Source organism: Lipophrys pholis (genome assembly GCF_963383615.2).
Source record: "Lipophrys pholis genome assembly, chromosome: 6".
Taxonomy (NCBI): Eukaryota; Metazoa; Chordata; class Actinopteri; order Blenniiformes; family Blenniidae; genus Lipophrys; species Lipophrys pholis.
Genome location: NC_137629.1, coordinates 447156 through 469002, shown reverse-complemented (window position 1 = coordinate 469002; position 21847 = coordinate 447156). Strand labels below are relative to the sequence as shown.

The 21847-nt window shown below is 50.7% G+C and overlaps 1 protein-coding gene across 1 annotated transcript in view; it reads left to right on the top strand.

The window, feature by feature from the left end:
• The window catches only part of fat4 (FAT atypical cadherin 4), a gene marked incomplete at its 5' end in the record, with an annotated part of 134591 nt that overhangs the window by 35021 nt on the left and 77723 nt on the right, over window positions 1–21847 (top strand). The window contains 1 exon segment of the mRNA XM_080465733.1: window positions 15046–15177. Coding sequence (XP_080321859.1) covers window positions 15046–15177 — 132 coding nt within the window.

Here is a 21847-nt window from a genome sequence, read left to right as displayed (position 1 = left end):
ATCCCAACTCGTTGTTGGTAGTAATCCCAACTCGTTGTTGGTAGTAATCCCAACTCGTTGTTGGTCGTAATCCCAACTCGTTGTTGGTCGTAATCCCAACTCATTGTTGGTAGTAATCCCAACTCGTTGTTGGTAGTAATCCCAACTCATTGTAGAAAAACTACACAAAATGCTCCTGAAAAATCGTTTAACTCCGAATTTCAGCTACAAAACACTTCCAGCTATGGAACACCTTCAGCTATGGAACACTTTCAGCTATGGAACACTTCCAGCTATGGAACACCTTCAGCTATGGAACACTTTCAGCTATGGAACACTTCCAGCTATGGAACACTTTCAGCTACAAAACACTTTCAGCTATGGAACACCTTCAGCTATGGAACACTTTCAGCTATGGAACACTTCCAGCTATGGAACACTTTCAGCTACAAAACACTTTCAGCTATGGAACACTTCCAGCTATGGAACACTTTCAGCTACAAAACACTTCCAGCTACAAAACACTTCCAGCTATGGAACACTTCCAGCTACAAAACACTTTCAGCTATGGAACACTTTCGGCTATGGAACACTTCCAGCTATGGAACACTTTCAGCTATGGAACACTTTCAGCTATGGAACACTTTCAGCTACAAAACACTTCCAGCTATGGAACACTTTCAGCTATGGAACACTTTCAGCTACAAAACACTTTCAGCTACGGAACACTTTCAGCTATGGAACACTTCCAGCTATGGAACACTTCCAGCTATGGAACACTTTCAGCTATGGAACACTTCCAGCTATGGAACACTTTCAGCTACAAAACACTTTCAGCTATGGAACACTTCCAGCTACAAAACACTTTCAGCTACAAAACACTTTCAGCTACAAAACACTTCCAGCTATGGAACACCTTCAGCTATGGAACACTTTCAGCTATGGAACACTTCCAGCTATGGAACACTTTCAGCTACAAAACACTTTCAGCTATGGAACACTTCCAGCTATGGAACACTTTCAGCTACAAAACACTTTCAGCTATGGAACACTTCCAGCTACAAAACACTTTCAGCTACAAAACACTTTCAGCTACAAAACACTTTCAGCTATGGAACACTTTCGGCTATGGAACACTTCCAGCTATGGAACACTTTCAGCTATGGAACACTTTCAGCTACAAAACACTTCCAGCTATGGAACACTTTCAGCTATGGAACACTATCAGCTACAAAACACTTTCAGCTACGGAACACTTTCAGCTATGGAACACTTCCAGCTATGGAACACTTTCAGCTATGGAACACTTTCAGCTATGGAACACTTCCAGCTATGGAACACTTTCAGCTATGGAACACTTTCAGCTACAAAACACTTTCAGCTACAAAACACTTTCAGCTACGGAACACTTTCGGCTATGGAACACTTTCGGCTATGGAACACTTCCGGCTATGGAACACTTTCAGCGACGGAACACTTTCAGCTATGGAACACTTTCAGCTATGGAACACTTCCAGCTATGGAACTCTTTCAGCTATGGAACACTTTCAGCTATGGAACACTTTCAGCTATGGAACACTTTCAGCTACAAAACACTTCCAGCTATGGAACACTTTCAGCTACAAAACACTTTCAGCTACGGAACACTTTCAGCTATGGAACACTTTCAGCTATGGAACACTTTCAGCTATGGAACACTTCCAGCTATGGAACACCTTCAGCTATGGAACACTTTCAGCTATGGAACACTTTCAGCTACAAAACACTTCCAGCTATGGAACACTTCCAGCTATGGAACACTTTCAGCTACAAAACACTTTCAGCTACAAAACACTTTCAGCTACGGAACACTTTCAGCTATGGAACACCTTCAGCTATGGAACACTTCCAGCTATGGAACACTTTCAGCTATGGAACACTTTCAGCTATGGAACACCTTCAGCTATGGAACACTTTCAGCTATGGAACACTTTCAGCTACAAAACACTTTCAGCTATGGAACACTTTCAGCTACAAAACACTTTCAGCTACGGAACACTTTCAGCTATGGAACACCTTCAGCTATGGAACACTTTCAGCTATGGAACACTTTCAGCTATGGAACACCTTCAGCTATGGAACACTTTCAGCTATGGAACACTTTCAGCTACAAAACACTTCCAGCTATGGAACACTTCCAGCTATGGAACACTTTCAGCTATGGAACACCTTCAGCTATGGAACACTTCCAGCTATGGAACACTTACAGCTATGGAACACTTTCAGCTATGGAACACTTTCAGCTACAAAACACTTCCAGCTATGGAACACTTTCAGCTATGGAACACTTTCAGCTATGGAACACCTTCAGCTATGGAACACTTTCAGCTACAAAACACTTTCAGCTACAAAACACTTTCAGCTACGGAACACTTTCGGCTATGGAACACTTTCGGCTATGGAACACTTCCGGCTATGGAACACTTTCAGCGACGGAACACTTTCAGCTATGGAACACTTTCAGCTATGGAACACTTCCAGCTATGGAACTCTTTCAGCTATGGAACACTTTCAGCTATGGAACACTTTCAGCTATGGAACACTTTCAGCTACAAAACACTTCCAGCTATGGAACACTTTCAGCTACAAAACACTTTCAGCTACGGAACACTTTCAGCTATGGAACACTTTCAGCTATGGAACACTTTCAGCTATGGAACACTTCCAGCTATGGAACACCTTCAGCTATGGAACACTTTCAGCTATGGAACACTTTCAGCTACAAAACACTTCCAGCTATGGAACACTTCCAGCTATGGAACACTTTCAGCTACAAAACACTTTCAGCTACAAAACACTTTCAGCTACGGAACACTTTCAGCTATGGAACACCTTCAGCTATGGAACACTTCCAGCTATGGAACACTTTCAGCTATGGAACACTTTCAGCTATGGAACACCTTCAGCTATGGAACACTTTCAGCTATGGAACACTTTCAGCTACAAAACACTTTCAGCTATGGAACACTTTCAGCTACAAAACACTTTCAGCTACGGAACACTTTCAGCTATGGAACACCTTCAGCTATGGAACACTTTCAGCTATGGAACACTTTCAGCTATGGAACACCTTCAGCTATGGAACACTTTCAGCTATGGAACACTTTCAGCTACAAAACACTTCCAGCTATGGAACACTTCCAGCTATGGAACACTTTCAGCTATGGAACACCTTCAGCTATGGAACACTTCCAGCTATGGAACACTTACAGCTATGGAACACTTTCAGCTATGGAACACTTTCAGCTACAAAACACTTCCAGCTATGGAACACTTTCAGCTATGGAACACTTTCAGCTATGGAACACCTTCAGCTATGGAACACTTTCAGCTACAAAACACTTCCAGCTATGGAACACTTCCAGCTATGGAACACTTCCAGCTAACACAGACTGGATCTGAGCGGTGGTCACTCGGTTACAGCCCCTCCCTGCTTTCTGCATTACGTTCCTGCAGACCGAGTGCAGACTGTGGGTTTGCACACTATTGTGTCCATGCTTCCTTAAGAAGGAAACGTCCCACAATGCTTTGCTCCTGATTGCCAGAGTCCAGTGTACTGACATGTGATTGGTTCGTTTCATGTGTTCATCTGGTGTCTCTCCTTGTTTCACTGTTTTCATCTGATCAGCTGAAGGTTTGGTCGCAGGAGCGTTTCCTGCTGGGGCAGAGGTCAGAGGTCAACCGCTAGGCTGCTACTGCACACACACACACACACACACACACACACACACACACACACACACACACACACACACACACACACACACACACACACACACACACACACACACACACACACACACACACACACACACACACACACACCTCAGTGTATTTTCTATGGTTAGATAAGAAAAGTGACTGGTGACCTGCAGATCTTCCTTTCATCTGATCTATGACATTGGAAACCCGTCAATGTGACCTGGTTCCTACGTTTCATACAAGAGAAAGATAATCCAATCATTCACTATCATTCACTATCATGTTTACTATGATTCACTACCGTTCACGACCATGTGTACTATCATTCATTATCATCCAGTGTCACATTTACTATCATTCATTATCATTCACTATCATGTTTACTATCATTCACTATCATTCCCTGTCATGTTTACTATCATTCACTATCATGTTTACTGTTATTCACTATTCTTCACGATCGTATTTACTATCATTCATTATCATTCAGTATTATGTTTACTATCATTCATTATCATCACTATCATGTTTACTATCATTCATTATCATATTTACTATTATTCACTAGCATGTTTACTATCATTCACTATCATTCCCTGTCATGTTTACTCATACACTATCATGTTTACTGTTATTCACAATTCTTCACTATCATATTTACTATCATTCATTATCATTCACTATCATGTTTACTATCATTCACTATCATTCCCTGTCATTTTCACTATCATTCACTATCATGTTTACTGTTATTCACAATTCTTCACGATCATATTTACTATCATTCATTATCATTCAGTATTATGTTTACTATCATTCATTATCATATTTACTATTATTCACTAGCATGTTCACGATCATGTTTACTATCATCCACTAGCGTGTTCACTATCATTCACGATCATGTTTACTATCATCCACTAGCGTGTTCACTATCATTCACTATCATGTTTACTATCATTCACTATCATATTTACTATCCTTCATTACTATTCACTATCATATGTACTATCATTCATTATCATCCAGTATTACGTTTACTATCATTCACTATCATGTTTAGGGTGATCAATGAGTCTCTTCACTCTGTAAACTGCTCATGAATTAACCTGTCAATGAAGTGTACTGTCAGAGGAACCGCTGGAACCAATGAATTCTACTGTAGTCAGAGGAACCGCTGGAACCAATGAGTTCTACTGTAGTCAGAGGAACCGCTGGAACCAATGAGTTCTACTGTAGTCAGAGGAACCGCTGGAACCAATGAGTTCTACTGTAGTCAGAGGAACCGCTGGAACCAATGAGTTCTACTGTAGTCAGAGGAACCGCTGGAACCAATGAGTTCTACTGTAGTCAGAGGAACTGCTGGAACCAATGAGTTCTACTGTAGTCAGAGGAACCGCTGGAACCAATGAGTTCTACTGTAGTCAGAGGAACCGCTGGAACCAATGAGTTCTACTGTAGTCAGAGGAACCGCTGGAACCAATGAGTTCTACTGTAGTCAGAGGAACTGCTGGAACCAATGAGTTCTACTGTAGTCAGAGGAACCGCTGGAACCCATTAGTCTGGAGGGGTAAAGTGAAGCGATGAAGCGGTGGAACCAAGCCAACGTCCTCCATTCAGGGGATTTTCATTCTTTCTATATCAGTTGGAGGATTAGAGGCTCAAATCCTCCAGGGTTCTGGTTCTGGTTCTGTGTTGTACTAAAGACAAACATGATGTTTATTGTAATCCTAAACTGTTAATAAGCTTCTTGAGAAATAAAAACTTAGTCAATCTAAGATCAGTAGATATCGAAGAGGCTTCATGTTTTCAAGATGATTTCAGAAGTGAAAGGTTCGTGAAACGTCCATGTTGATAGTGTTCCATGTTGGGAATGTTCTCCAGACACGGAACACTACCATGTTGATAGTGTTCCGTGTTGGGAATGTTCTCCAGACACGGAACACTACCATGTTGATAGTGTTCCGTGTTGGGAATGTTCTCCAGACACGGAACACTACCATGTTGATAGTGTTCCGTGTTGGGAACGTTCTCCAGACACGGAACACTACCATGTTGATAGTGTTCCGTGTTGGGAATGTTCTCCAGACACGGAACACTACCATGTTGATAGTGTTCCGTGTTGGGAATGTTCTCCAGACACGGAACACTACCATGTTGATAGTGTTCCGTGTTGGGAACGTTCTCCAGACACGGAACACTACCATGTTGATAGTGTTCCGTGTTGGGAATGTTCTCCAGACACGGAACACTACCATGTTGGTAGTGTTCTGTGTTGGGAACGTTCTCCAGACACTTTTCTGGAAGGTCTTGGTGGCCTGAGCTGTGATTGGAGGTTCCAGTGTGATGGAGGCGGGACCACGCCGTCACGCTCTCCTGCCTCCTCCAGAAGTCTCTACAAACAGTAAATACATTTCTCTCCCCACATCTTCAAAGCTTTTACTCACAAATAGGCTCATTATTTTGTTTTTATCTTTCATCTCTGGAGGAGCGTCTTGTTTTGATGTTCCTCTGACCTTTAATTCAGGGACCTGAAGAGGCGACGCTCATTTAGATGATGACTTGGAACCGAGCTGCTTGGAGGAGAGCGGAGTCTCTGGTTACTGCGTCTGTCTGTCTGTTAGCAGTAACAGGGACTGGCTTCAGTCTGTTAGCAGTAACAGGGACCGAGACTGACTGGTTCAGTGTGTCGGTGACGAGTCCCTTCAGAACCGGTCTGAGGAACCGGGTCGTTTGGACCAACACTGGATTTAGATCAGTCAAGTCAGACTGTGGTCTTCGTCTCCGCCATGTTTCTTCTCTTTCCATGTGACGGCACTTTCCCCCTCATTCACCCATTCACCCATTCACTCCTTCACTCATTCACTCCTTCACTCCTTCACTCCTTCACTCATTCACTCCTTCACTCATTCTTTCATTCACCCATTCACCCATTCACCCATTCACTCATTCACTCATTCACTCCTTCACTCCTTCACTCATTCACTCCTTCACTCCTTCACTCCTTCACTCATTCACTCCTTCACTCCTTCACTCATTCACTCCTTCACTCATTCACTCCTTCACTCCTTCACTCCTTCACTCCTTCACTCATTCACCCATTCACCCATTCACCCATTCACCCATTCACTCCTTCACTCATTCACTCCTTCACTCCTTCACTCCTTCACTCCTTCACTCCTTCACTCCTTCACTCATTCACTCCTTCACTCCTTCACTCCTTCACTCCTTCACTCCTTCACTCCTTCACTCATTCACTCCTTCACTCATTCACTCCTTCACTCCTTCACTCCTTCACTCATTCACTCATTCACTCCTTCACTCCTTCACTCCTTCACTCCTTCACTCATTCACTCCTTCACTCCTTCACCAGGCTCTCCCTGCCTGTTAAACACCACCTCTCTCTGCCCCAGGCTGGCAGGCTGCCAGGGACTGGGAACAAACACCTCAGCTCTGCAGGGAACTTTAGAGGAACAGAGGAAAACATGAGCTGTTCTAAGATGTGGACTGATGGAGGGATTGTTCTGCAGCAACCAGGTGGTGTCTGTAGCTGCAGCAACCAGGTGGTGTCTGTACCTGCAGCAACCAGGTGGTGTCTGTACCTGCAGCAACCAGGATGTGTCTGTACCTGCAGCAACCAGGTGGTGTATGTACCTGCAGCAACCAGGATGTGTCTGTACCTGCAGCAACCAGGTGGTGTCTGTACCTGCAGCAACCAGGATGTGTCTGTACCTGCAACAACCAGGTGGTGTCTGTACCTGCAGCAACCAGGATGTGTCTGTACCTGCAGCAACCAGGTGGTGTCTGTACCTGCAGCAACCAGGATGTGTCTGTACCTGCAGCAACCAGGTGGTGTCTGTAGCTGCAGCAACCAGGTGGTGTCTGTAGCTGCAGCAACCAGGATGTGTCTGTACCTGCAGCAACCAGGTGGTGTCTGTACCTGCAGCAACCAGGTGGTGTCTGTAGCTGCAGCAACCAGGATGTGTCTGTACCTGCAGCAACCAGGTGGTGTCTGTAACTGCAGCAACCAGGATGTGTCTGTACCTGCAGCAACCAGGTGGTGTCTGTAGCTGCAGCAACCAGGTGGTGTCTGTACCTGCAGCAACCAGGATGTGTCTGTACCTGCAGCAACCAGGTGGTGTCTGTAGCTGCAGCAACCAGGTGGTGTCTGTACCTGCAGCAACCAGGTGGTGTCTGTAGCTGCAGCAACCAGGTGGTGTCTGTACCTGCAGCAACCAGGATGTGTCTGTACCTGCAGCAACCAGGTGGTGTCTGTACCTGCAGCAACCAGGATGTGTCTGTACCTGCAGCAACCAGGATGTGTCTGTACCTGCAGCAACCAGGTGGTGTCTGTACCTGCAGCAACCAGGATGTGTCTGTAGCTGCAGCAATTAGGTGGTGTCTGTACCTGCAGCAACCAGGTGGTGTCTGTAGCAGCAGCAACCAGGTGGTGTCTATACCTGCAGCAACCAGGATGTGTCTGTACCTGCAGCAACCAGGTGGTGTCTGTACCTGCAGCAACCAGGTGGTGTCTGTACCTGCAGCAACCAGGATGTGTCTGTACCTGCAGCAACCAGGTGGTGTCTGTAGCAGCAGCAACCAGGTGGTGTCTGTACCTGCAGCAACCAGAATGTGTCTGTACCTGCAGCAACCAGGTGGTGTCTGTAGCTGCAGCAACCAGGATGTGTCTGTACCTGCAGCAACCAGGTGGTGTCTGTACCTGCAGCAACCAGGATGTGCCTGTACCTGCAGCAACCAGGTGGTGTCTGTACCTGCAGCAACCAGGATGTGTCTGTACCTGCAGCAACCAGGATGTGTCTGTAGCTGCAGCAATTAGGTGGTGTCTGTAGCTGCAGCAATTAGGTGGTGTCTGTACCTGCAGCTGCAGACAGAACAATCAAGAAAGGCTTGTATGTTCTCCACTGAACGCCGCTCAAAGTGCTCCACCACCTCCACCACCTCCACCACCTCCACCACCTCCACCATGTGTTAGTGAGAGTAAAATGAGCTGTAAGTTTTCAGGGACTTGATGACATAATGTGACCTCAGAGTCTCAATACCTCCTGCGTCTTTCTGGTTCCTCCTCTTCACCAAAATCTTCCGTGACCGGCGGCTGCTAGCGGGCGGCTGCTGGCGGGCGGCTGCTAGCGGGCGGCTGCTGGCGGGCGGCTGCTAGCGGGCGGCTGCTGGCGGGCGGCTCCTGGCGAGCGACCGCTAGCCGGCGGCCCCTAGCCGGCGGCCCCTAGCCGGCGGCCGCTCGCCGGCGGCCCCTAGCCGGCGGCCGCTCGCCGGCGGCCCCTGGCCGGCGGCCCCTGGCCGGCGGCCGCTCGCCGGCGGCCCCTAGCCGGCGGCCGCTCGCCAGCGGCCCCTAGCCGGCGGCCCCTAGCCGGCGGCCGCTCGCCGGCGGCCGCTCAGGAACCTCTTGAGTGAATCATTCAAACGTTCACATCAATAATGGAAGCCGGCAGCCAGTTAGCAGCACCTGCAACTTGAACCAGTGGTTGAAACTCAATCTTTCCTTGTAAATGAATGTGTTTCACCTGCCGGGCGGCAGGTCCAGGTTCACCTGGAGCTGCAGATAGGAACCGGGCCTCGGACCTGGCTCTGCTGCCTCTCAGCCTGCCGTCCTGCCCGTCCCTCCTCTTCTTCAAAAAAGCTCTGCGATGTGCTCCGGCCCCGCGGGACCCAGACCGAAGAGTGAGGCCTAATTATTCCTCAAATCTGCACTTCTGCTCTAATTAGGTTCCTCCTCTGAAGTGCTTCTTGCATTATTTACACATCAAGGGGACACACAGGGCGGGAGATAAATATTCATTGTTTGTTGACTTTGCCCCGGTCCCTGGGCTCGGGTGAAGCTGAGTGGAGAGCCGCCGTCGCTCTGGCTTGTTTATGCCACTTGTGCCTGGCTGCTGCCCGGGACATAATGTGTCTTGTTCTTGTGTAATTATCTGCACTCATGCAGACAGAGACACCGACTCACCGGCTTTAATCAGTGGACAGAAGCATCTGATGGATGAGGCCTCCGTCAGGAGGTCGCTACTCACTGTGACCTTCACAGACATGCCTGGTGGTCAGAGAGTGAACTGCAGAGCGTCCTGGTGGTCAGAGACTCCAGCAGCTCCTGGTTCTTAGTGGTTCTAATGAACCGGGCTGAAGAGTTTCCTGCTTCTGTTGGTTGCGGGGCATGTGAATCCTGTTCTTCCTGTCAGTAAGTGTGTATGAATAGTCTGCAGGGTCCGACCCCCCCGCCCGGCTGGTCATGCAGCCTTGACGTCTATTGTCTGAGCTATTAATGCCTGCTGGGAAATGCCGGCCGCCTCCACGAGCGGCAGCCATTGTAGATCTTTGACAACTGTTCTGTCCCATTTCCTTTTACACGTCAAACACATTGCTTCCATCTGTGGTTGTTTCACGGGCTGTGGAAGATAGGTGGGGGGGTCCGGGGGGGCCGGCTAGAATTACCATAATCTCTATCAACATAAATGAAGATCCTATCGCTGCAGAATTCAAACACAGCTTTTACATATTTATAGAAGCAATAAACAAAGAATGAACAACAAAATGTCTGTTATGATTGTAAAGAGAGACACTGTGTGGAGGGAGGAGGTGGAGGAGGTGGAGTAGGTGGAGGATGACAGGGAGGAGGAGGAGGAGGAGGTGGAGGATGACAGGGAGGAGGAGGAGGAGGTGGAGAAGGAGGATGACATGGAGGGGGAGGAGGAGGTGGAGGAGGAGGAGGTGGAGAAGGAGGATGAGGAGGTGGAGGAGGAGGATGACATGGAGGGGGAGGAGGTGGAGGATGACATGGAGGGGGAGGAGGTGGAGGATGACAGGGAGGAGGAGGAGGAGGTGGAGGAGGAGGATGAGGAGGTGGAGGAGGAGGATGACATGGAGGGGGAGGAGGTGGAGGATGACAGGGAGAAGGAGGAGGAGGTGGAGGAGGAGGATGAGGAGGTGGTGGAGGAGGAGGAGGAGGAGGAGGAGGAGGAGGAGGAGAAGGTGGAGGATGACAAGGAGGAGGAGGAGGAGGTGGAGGAGGAGGAGGAGGAGGTGGAGGATGACAGGGAGGAAGAGGATGACATGGAGGGGGAGGAGGAGGTGGAGAAGGAGGATGACATGGAGGGGGAGGAGGAGGAGGTGGAGAAGGAGGATGAGGAGGTGGAGGAGGAGGATGACATGGAGGGGGAGGAGGTGGAGGATGACAGGGAGGAGGAGGAGGAGGTGGAGGAGGAGGATGAGGAGGTGGAGGAGGAGGATGAGGAGGTGGTGGAGGAGGAGGAGGAGGAAGAGGAGGAGGAGGAGAAGGTGGAGGATGACAAGGAGGAGGTGGAAGAGGAGGATGAGGATGTGGTGGTGGATAAGGTTTTCTGTTCAGGATCTGTGATTTCAAGTTGCAGGTCTTTCCTGGTGTTTGTCAGGTCTTCAGTTTCTCTGCTCCTCCGGGTTCAAACATGTGATGTTAACTGACGATTGGCACGAAGGTGTGATTGTGTGTTGGTGTGTTGTGTGATTGTGTGTTGGTGTGATGGTGTGTTGGTGTGATGGTGTATTGGTGTGATGGTGTGTTGGTGTGATGGTGTGTTGGTGTGATGGTATGATTGTGTGTTGGTGTGATTGTGTGTTGGTGTGATGGTGTGATTGTTTGATGGTGTGATTGTGTGTTGGTGTGATGGTGTGTTGGTGTGATGGTGTGTTGGTGTGATTGTGTGTTGGTGTGATGGTGTGATTGTGTGTTGGTGTGTTGGTGTGATTGTGTGATGGTGTGTTGGTGTGTTTGTGTGTTGGTATGATGGTGTGATTGTGTGTTGGTATGATGGTGTGATAGTGTGTTGGTATGATGGTGTGATTGTGTGTTGGTGTGATTGTGTGTTGGTGTGATGGTGTGATTGTGTGATGGTGTGATTGTGTGTTGGTGTGATGGTGTGTTGGTGTGATGGTGTGTTGGTGTGATTGTGTGTTGGTGTGTTGGTGTGATGGTATGTTGGTGTGATTGTGTGTTGGTGTGTTGGTGTGATGGTGTGATGGTATGATGGTGTGTTGGTGTGTTGGTGTGATGGTGTGTTAGTTTGATGGTATGATGGTGTGTTGGTGTGTTGGTGTGATGGTGTGTTGGTGTGATGGTGTGTTGGTGTGTTGGTGTGATGGTGTGTTGGTGTGTTGGTGTGTTGGTGTGATGGTGTGATGGTGTGTTGGTGTGTTGGTGTGTTGGTGTGATGGTGTGTTAGTTTGATGGTATGATGGTGTGTTGGTGTGATGGTGTGATTGTGTGATGGTATGATGGTGTGTTGGTGTGTTGGTGTGTTGGTGTGATGGTGTGTTAGTTTGATGGTATGATGGTGTGTTGGTGTGTTGGTGTGATGGTGTGTTGGTGTGATGGTGTGTTGGTGTGTTGGTGTGTTGGTGTGATGGTGTGATGGTGTGTTGGTGTGTTGGTGTTGGTGTGATGGTGTGTTGGTGTGTTGGTGTTGGTGTGATGGTGTGTTGGTGTGTTGGTGTGATGGTGTGATGGTGTGTTGGTGTGTTGGTGTGTTGGTGTGATGGTGTGTTGGTGTGTTGGTGTGATGGTGTGTTGGTGTGTTGGTGTGATGGTGTGTTGGTGTGTTGGTGTGTTGGTGTGATGGTGTGATGGTGTGTTGGTGTGATGGTATGATGGTGTGTTGGTGTGTTGGTGTGTTGGTGTGATGGTGTGTTGGTGTGTTGGTGTTGGTGTGATGGTGTGTTGGTGTGTTGGTGTTGGTGTGATGGTGTGTTGGTGTGTTTGTGTTGGTGTGATGGTGTGTTGGTGTGTTGGTGTGTTGGTGTGATGGTGTGATGGTGTGTTGGTGTGTTGGTGTGTTGGTGTGATGGTGTGATGGTGTGTTGGTGTGATTGTGTGTTGGTGTGATGGTGTGTTGGTGTGTTGGTGTGATGGTGTGTTGGTGTGATGGTGTGATTGTGTGTTGGTGTGTTGGTGTTGGTGTGATGGTGTGATGGTGTGTTGGTGTGTTGGTGTTGGTGTGTTGGTGTGATGGTGTGATGGTGTGTTGGTGTGTTGGTGTGTTGGTGTGATGGTGTGATGGTGTGTTGGTGTGATTGTGTGTTGGTGTGTTGGTGTGTTGGTGTTGGTGTGATGGTGTGTTGGTGTGTTGGTGTTGGTGTGATGGTGTGATGGTGTGTTGGTGTGATGGTGTGATGGTGTGTTGGTGTGATTGTGTGTTGGTGTGATGGTGTGTTGGTGTTGGTGTGATTGTGTGTTGGTGTGATGGTGTGTTGGTGTGATGGTGTGTTGGTGTGATTGTGTGTTGGTGTGTTGGTGTGATGGTATGTTGGTGTGATTGTGTGTTGGTGTGTTGGTGTGATGGTGTGTTGGTGTGATGGTGTGATTGTGTGATGGTATGATGGTGTGTTGGTGTGTTGGTGTGATGGTGTGTTAGTGTGATGGTATGATGGTGTGTTGGTGTGATGGTGTGTTGGTGTGATGGTGTGATGGTGTGTTGGTGTGATGGTGTGTTGGTGTGATTGTGTGTTGGTGTGATGGTGTGTTGGTGTGATGGTGTGTTGGTGTGTTGGTGTTGGTGTGATGGTGTGTTGGTGTGTTGGTGTTGGTGTGTTGGTGTGATGGTGTGATGGTGTGTTGGTGTGTTGGTGTGTTGGTGTGATGGTGTGATGGTGTGTTGGTGTGTTGGTGTGATTGTGTGTTGGTGTGTTGGTGTTGGTGTGATGGTGTGTTGGTGTGTTGGTGTTGGTGTGATGGTGTGATGGTGTGTTGGTGTGATGGTGTGTTGGTGTGTTGGTGTGTTGGTGTGATGGTGTGTTGGTGTTGGTGTGTTGGTGTGATGGTGTGATGGTGTGTTGGTGTGATGGTGTGTTGGTGTGTTGGTGTGATGGTGTGTTGGTGTGTTGGTGTTGGTGTGATGGTGTGTTGGTGTGTTGGTGTGATTGTGTGTTGGTGTGTTGGTGTGATTGTGTGTTGGTGTTGGTGTTTGTGTGATGGTGTGTTGGTGTTGGTGTGTTGGTGTGATGGTGTGATGGTGTGTTGGTGTGTTGGTGTGTTGGTGTTGGTGTGATGGTGTGTTGGTGTGTTGGTGTTGCTGTGATGGTGTGATGGTGTGTTGGTGTGATGGTGTGATGGTGTGTTGGTGTGTTTGTGTGTTGGTGTGATGGTGTGTTGGTGTTGGTGTGTTGGTGTGATGGTGTGATGGTGTGTTGGTGTGATGGTGTGTTGGTGTGTTGGTGTGATGGTGTGTTGGTGTGTTGGTGTGATGGTGTGTTGGTGTGTTGGTGTGATGGTGTGTTGGTGTGTTGGTGTGATGGTGTGTTGGTGTGTTGGTGTGTTGGTGTGATTGTGTGTTGGTGTGTTGGTGTGATTGTGTGTTGGTGTTGGTGTTTGTGTGATGGTGTGTTGGTGTTGGTGTGATGGTGTGTTGGTGTGTTGGTGTGTTGGTGTGATTGTGTGTTGGTGTTGGTGTTTGTGTGATGGTGTGTTGGTGTTGGTGTGTTGGTGTGATGGTGTGTTGGTGTGTTGGTGTGATGGTGTGTTGGTGTGTTGGTGTGTTGGTGTGTTGGTGTGTTGGTGTGATTGTGTGTTGGTGTGTTGGTGTGTTGGTGTGTTGGTGTGATTGTGTGTTGGTGTGTTGGTGTGTTGGTGTGATGGTGTGTTGGTGTGTTGGTGTGATGGTGTGTTGGTGTGTTGGTGTGTTGGTGTGATTGTGTGTTGGTGTGTTGGTGTGATTGTGTGTTGGTGTTGGTGTTTGTGTGATGGTGTGTTGGTGTTGGTGTGATGGTGTGTTGGTGTGTTGGTGTGTTGGTGTGATTGTGTGTTGGTGTTGGTGTTTGTGTGATGGTGTGTTGGTGTTGGTGTGTTGGTGTGATGGTGTGTTGGTGTGTTGGTGTGATTGTGTGTTGGTGTGATGGTGTGTTGGTGTTGGTGTGTTGGTGTTTGTCTCATGACTTCCTGAGGAGCTGAACTGGTTGTTTCTTCTGGGAAACTCAGCAACATGTTTTTATGTTTTTAATGTCTTGACATTTTTGTATATTTGATGTGTTTTATGTACTTTAATGTACTGCTGCTTGTTTTGGTCGGGACACTCTGGAACCAGAACTTTTTAATCTCAAGAAGGATTTTCTGGTAAAATAAAGGTCAAATAAAAACCCTAAAGCAGAAGCGGCGCTCTGTTGGTCTCCAGTGAGGTGCAGTGGCAGTACGATTACCCACAATGCACTTAGTCTGTCAGCTAAACATCCAGCCTGTCACTTCTGTCCTGAGAAACACCACCGCAGGGTCATCGCCTCCCAAGATCCCACAAGTTTCTTAACTTCCATTAACTGTTGCTTGTTGCTCTGCAGGTGGAGATCACACTGCAGGACGTCAACGACAATCCACCGCTTTTCCCCAAGGACGTCCTGGACGTGTCCATCGAGGAAAACATCGGAGACGGCGTGAAGATCCTGCAGCTGACGGCCACAGACGCTGACGAGGTGACCACTTCCTGGTTCAACACATTCTTCCTGGAGCGAAGAGCTACAACTGCTCCCACCACCGCACATCCAACATGGCAGAAACCACCGCACATCCAACCGGGCAGAAACCACTGCACATCCAACCGAGCAGAAACCACTGCACATGTAACAGGGTAGAAACCACCACACATGTAACAGGGCAGAAACCACTGCACATCCAACCGGGCAGAAACCACTGCACATGTAACAGGGTAGAAACCACTGCACATCCAACCGGGCAGAAACCACTGCACATGTAACAGGGTAGAAACCACCACACATGTAACAGGGTAGAAACCACTGCACATCCAACCGGGCAGAAACCACTGCACATGTAACAGGGTAGAAACCACTGCACATCCAACCGGGCAGAAACCACTGCACATGTAACAGGGTAGAAACCACCACACATGTAACAGGGTAGAAACCACTGCACATCCAACCGGGCAGAAACCACTGCACATGTAACAGGGTAGAAACCACTGCACATCCAACCGGGCAGAAACCACTGCACATGTAACAGGGTAGAAACCACCACACATGTAACAGGGCAGAAACCACTGCACATCCAACCGGGCAGAAACCACTGCACATGTAACAGGGTAGAAACCACCACACATGTAACAGGGCAGAAACCACTGCACATTAAACATGGCTGAAACCACGGTGGGTGGCGGTGGGCACGGTGGGCGCGGTGGGGGGCGGTGGGCACGGTGGGGGGCGGTGGGGGGCGGTGGGCACGGTGGGCGCGGTGGGGGGCGGTGGGCACGGTGGGGGGCGGTGGGCGCGGTGGGGGGCGGTGGGGGGCGGTGGACACGGTGGGCGCGGTGGGCGCGGTGGGTGCGGTGGGGGCGGTGGGGGGCGGTGGGGGGCGGTGTGCGCGGTGGGGGGCGGTGGGCACGGTGGGCGCGGTGGGGGGCGGTGGGCACGGTGGGCACGGTGGGCGCGGTGGGCGCGGTGGGGGGCGGTGGGGGGCGGTGGGCACGGTGGGCGCGGTGGGGGGCGGTGGGCACGGTGGGCACGGTGGGCGCGGTGGGGGGATTAGAAGGAAGGAATCGCGTCAACGTCCCGGCCAGGTTTTATTGCTCAGCTGTCGCCTCGCAGCTTCTCTTCCCTCCCAGTGTGAGAAAAGCCTTTCTGCACGTTTCTCTTTCATCACGACTCCATAGTGAGTGAAGCTGCAGCAGCCAGCGCGCCGCCGTCAGGGACATTGCTGGATTATTTTCTGAGTGGGAGCGTTAAGAGCTTTAGCATGTGGCCATGAAGTCAAACGTTTCCTGAAGTTCTTCAAAGCTCCGCAGAATGTAAGGCTCAGCACTGAGACGTAAGCTGAAACCTCGCAGTCGTTAGAAGGAAATAAGCTCTGGTCCTGACGGCGCAGATATCAGCGTCCTGATTGGACGGTGGTGCCGAAGCTCTTTCACTGAAGAGTCACGCTTTGTGTCGTTTCACTGGAAACTGAAAACACTGCAGAGGACGTGGAGGAGCTTTTTCAGGAGCGGCAGGCTGGACTGATGTTTCCTCCAAAGTTCTGCTCGGCCCTGAAAAGGCTGTTCAATACAAGCTGAGCTTCATTCCAGCGCCGCTCTGGAGCCGCCGGCCCGCAGCCGCCGGCCCGCAGCCGCCGGCCCGCAGCCGCCGGCCCGCAGCCGCCGGCCCGCAGCCGCCGGCCCGCATCCTGCGCAGGAAACTGAGGCAGCGCTGACGCCGAGCGAAGGGAACGCAGAGGGAAGGGAACGCAGAGGGAAGGGAACGCAGAGGGAAGGGAACGCAGAGGGAAGGGAACGCAGAGGGAAGGGAATGCAGAGGGAAGGGAACGCAGAGGGAAGGGAACGCAGAGGGAAGGGAACGCAGAGGGAAGGGAACGCAGAGGGAAGGGAACGCAGAGCGAAGGGAACGCAGAGGGAAGGGAACGCACAGGGAAGGGAACGCACAGGGAAGGGAACGCAGAGCGAAGGGAACGCAGAGGGAAGGGAACGCAGAGCGAAGGGAATGCAGAGGGAAGGGAACGCAGAGGGAAGGGAACGCAGAGGGAAGGGAACGCAGAGGGAAGGGAACGCAGAGGGAAGGGAACGCAGAGCGAAGGGAACGCAGAGGGAAGGGAACGCACAGGGAAGGGAACGCAGAGCGAAGGGAACGCAGAGCGAAGGGAATGCAGAGGGAAGGGAACGCAGAGGGAAGGGAACGCAGAGGGAAGGGAACGCAGAGCGAAGGGAACGCAGAGGGAAGGGAACGCACAGGGAAGGGAACGCAGAGCGAAGGGAACGCAGAGCGAAGGGAATGCAGAGGGAAGGGAACGCAGAGGGAAGGGAACGCCGAGCGAAGGGAACGCAGAGCGAAGGGAACGCAGAGGGAAGGGAACGCCGAGCGAAGGGAACGCCGAGCGAAGGGAACGCAGAGGGAAGGGAACGCAGAGGGAAGGGAACGCAGAGCGAAGGGAACGCAGAGGGAAGGGAACGCAGAGGGAAGGGAACGCAGAGGGAAGGGAACGCAGAGCGAAGGGAACGCAGAGGGAAGGGAACGCAGAGGGAAGGGAACGCAGAGGGAAGGGAACGCCGAGCGAAGGGAACGCAGAGGGAAGGGAACGCAGAGGGAAGGGAACGCAGAGGGAAGGGAACGCAGAGCGAAGGGAACGCAGAGGGAAGGGAACGCCGAGCGAAGGGAACGCAGAGCGAAGGGAACGCAGAGGGAAGGGAACGCCGAGCGAAGGGAACGCAGAGGGAAGGGAACGCAGAGGGAAGGGAACGCAGAGCGAAGGGAACGCAGAGGGAAGGGAACGCAGAGGGAAGGGAACGCAGAGCGAAGGGAACGCAGAGGGAAGGGAACGCAGAGCGAAGGGAACGCAGAGGGAAGGGAACGCAGAGCGAAGGGAACGCAGAGCGAAGGGAACGCAGAGGGAAGGGAACGCAGAGGGAAGGGAACGCAGAGCGAAGGGAACGCAGAGGGAAGGGAACGCAGAGGGAAGGGAACGCAGAGGGAAGGGAACGCAGAGCGAAGGGAACGCAGAGCGAAGGGAACGCAGAGGGAAGGGAACGCCGAGCGAAGGGAACGCAGAGGGAAGGGAACGCAGAGGGAAGGGAACGCAGAGCGAAGGGAACGCAGAGGGAAGGGAACGCAGAGGGAAGGGAACGCAGAGCGAAGGGAACGCAGAGGGAAGGGAACGCAGAGCGAAGGGAACGCAGAGGGAAGGGAACGCAGAGGGAAGGGAACGCAGAGCGAAGGGAACGCAGAGGGAAGGGAACGCAGAGGGAAGGGAACGCAGAGGGAAGGGAACGCAGAGGGAAGGGAACGCAGAGGGAAGGGAACGCAGAGGGAAGGGAACGCAGAGGGAAGGGAACACAGAGGGAACATGGCCGCCACATGTGGGATTCTGGTTTCTTGCAGGCCGTTTCTGTGCTTCTGCTCCGTTTCCAGCCAAACAAAGAGATGAAGCTGCTGCTGCTTCAATAAGAGAAGGAATATGAAGCTGCTGCTTCCCAGGCAGACGGAGCCAAACGTTCTCACCTCATCGCAAAGAAAAATGCTGTTTTTTCTGCTCTTGGAACCTCTGCAGGGTTTTTATTACAATTCTGACCTGATGTGGAAAATATGTCTCCAGTAAAATCCTCCTTAATGAAGCCCAATGCTGGAGGAGGGGGAGGGGCGGCAGTAGGGGGGTTCTGGGGGGACGGGGGGAGGGGGGGTGAGCAGGAGTCCAGAACCAAGCGTGAGGTTCTCTAAAGGCCGAGGAAGTCCAGTCCAGCTCTCCTGCAGGGCCGGTTAGTGTCAGAACCGCCGGTCCAGTCTGAACCACCACCTCACATGAACCCTCCTTTTCTCTCCCGCTGTCAACAGACTGATGCTGTTCACGCCGTTCCCCCGCCGTTCCTCCGCCGTTCCCCCGCCGTTCCTCCGCCGTTCCCCCGCCGTTCCCCCGCCGTTCCCCCGCCGTTCCCCCGCCGTTCCCCCGCCGTTCCCTCACCATCCCTCCGCCGTTCCCCCGCCGTTCCCCCGCCGTTCCTCCGCCGTTCCTCCGCCGTTCCCTCGCCGTTCCTCCGCCGTTCCCTCGCCGTTCCCCCGCCGTTCCCCCGCCGTTCCCTCACCATCCCTCCGCCGTTCCCCCGCCGTTCCCCCACCGTTCCCCCACCGTTCCCTCACCATCCCTCCGCCGTTCCCCCGCCGTTCCCCCGCCGTTCCCCCACCGTTCCCCCACCGTTCCCTCACCATCCCTCCGCCGTTCCCCCGCCGTTCCCCCACCATCCCTCTGCTGGCGCTGTCTGCTTCGCACCTCGCTCGCTCCTAAAAAGCTCTCGTCGGCTCAACGACTCCCCTCCTGCTGCGCCGCCGGTTAATTGGTTTGTTTCACCCCCCGTCTCTTTAGAGAACCGTAAAGTGGTCAAGCTCTGGAGTGAAGGTCAGGAGGGCGCAGGGTGTGTGTGTGTGTGTGTGTGTGTGTGTGTGTGTGTGTGTGTGTGTGTGTGTGTGTGTGTGTGTGTGTGTGTGTGTGTGTGTGTGTGTACGTGGCCTGGAGGTGGACCCCCCAGCCCCTCCCACCTTCTACTCGCCGTTTGAACTGGATCACAGAATTAATTGGCGGCCGCTGGGTGTCGGGTTACGGACCGCAGCCCAGGTGGCTGATGGGATTTCCAGATCTGGAGCGTCTGATTGATGACAGCAGGGTCAGAGCAGCAGAACCTGGTCCTGCTGGGTCTGGATCTCAGCATGAGTCTCTGCTAATAGAGAATCAGAACGCTGACAATTACTTTACTTTACTCTGAAGTACACTTCATACTGTACTTACTCACTACTACACCACTATACTGCTGATACTGTTAACAAACCAATGGAATGAGAGGGGGCGGGGTTACCTCGGGTGAGCCGTCCCTCACACACACACACACACACACACACACACACACACACACACAGACACACACACACACACACACATACACACACACACACACACACACACACACACACACACACACACACACACATACACACACAGACACACACACAGACACACACACAGACACACACACACACACACACACACACACACACACACACACACACACACACAGGGACTTGAACTGCAGATTTTCTAACGGTGAGGTGACGGAGCTTCCCGCTGCTCCACCGCGCCGCCGTCCTGCTGCTGGAGGACTGTGTTCTCCTCGACTGTGAAACGGTTTGACCGTCTGACGGAACAACGTTCCTCAGTAGAACGGTCAAAGTGTTCAGACGTTCTTTCTCCCACTTGGAAGTCAGAACCTTCCCACTTCCCAGGTTCTTATGAAACTGCTGGACGTTGTGTCAGAGAGAGAGAGAGAAGGTGGTTCTGCACATGCTCAGTAGAGACAATCAGAACCATGCTTCCTCCCTGGGGTCATGACTCCCAGTCTCCAGGACAGTCAGTGGAACTAAAATCCAACTTGGTACTTTTATTTTGACAGTCACTGTAACAGCAATCCAACTTGGTACTTTTATTTTGACATTCAGTGTAATAAAAATCCAACTTGGTACTTTTATTTTGACAGTCGCCGTAATAACAATCCAACTCGATACTTTTATTTTGACAGTCACTGTTACAGCAATCCAACTTGGTAGTTTTATTTTGACAGTCAGCGTAATAAAAATCCAACTTGGTACTTTTATTTTGACAGTCACCATAATAATAATCCAACTCCATACTTTTATTTTGACAGTCACTGTAACAGCAATCCAACTTGGTACTTTTATTTTGACAGTCAGTGTAATAAAGATCCATCTTGGTACTTTTATTTTGACATTCACCGCAATAACAATCCAATTTGGTACTTTTATTTTGACAGTCACCATAATAATAATCCAACTCCATACTTTTATTTTGACAGTCACTGTAACAGCAATCCAACTTGGTACTTTTATTTTGACATTCAGTGTAATAAAGATCCATCTTGGTACTTTTATTTTGACATTCACCGCAATAACAATCCAACTTGGTACTTTTATTTTGACAGTCACTGTAAGAGCAATCCAACTGTGTAGTTTTATTTTGACAGTCAGCGTACTAACAAAGTAGAATGTGTGGTTTCAGAGTGAGGAGGTCTGTTTCCAGCAGCTGGTGGACTGTGGAGGCAGTGGAGGTGTCAGACAGACGCTGACGCTGGACCTCCATCAGTCCCTCCATCAGTCCCTCCATTGTTCTCACGGGATCAAAAAGCTTCGCTCTGTAACTGGAGCTGAACGCTGAGGAGCTTTTTGAAGTTTGGCAGGAGACCGAGGAGAGACAGTCGTCTGATCTTCTGTTGTCCCGCCTCAATAGAAACCTCCAGCTCCGTCCTCACCCCCTTTCTCCGTCAGGCCTCGTTCGTTCTCCACCAGGCCTCGTTCGTTCTCCACCAGGCTTCCTTTATTCTCCGTCGGGTCTGCTTCTTTTTCCGTCAGGGTTCCTTTATTCTCCGTCAGGCCTCGTTTTTTCTCCACCAGGTCTCCTTTATTCTACGTCACGTCTGGTTCTTTCTCCACCAGGTCTGGTTCTTTCTCCATCAGGTCTCGTTCTTTCTCCGTCAGGCCTCATTCATTACCCTCAATTCTCGTTCTATCTCCGTCAGGTCTCTAGCATGACTGTCAGGTCTCGTTCTATCTCCGTCAGGTCTCTAGCATTACCGTCAGGTCTCGTTCT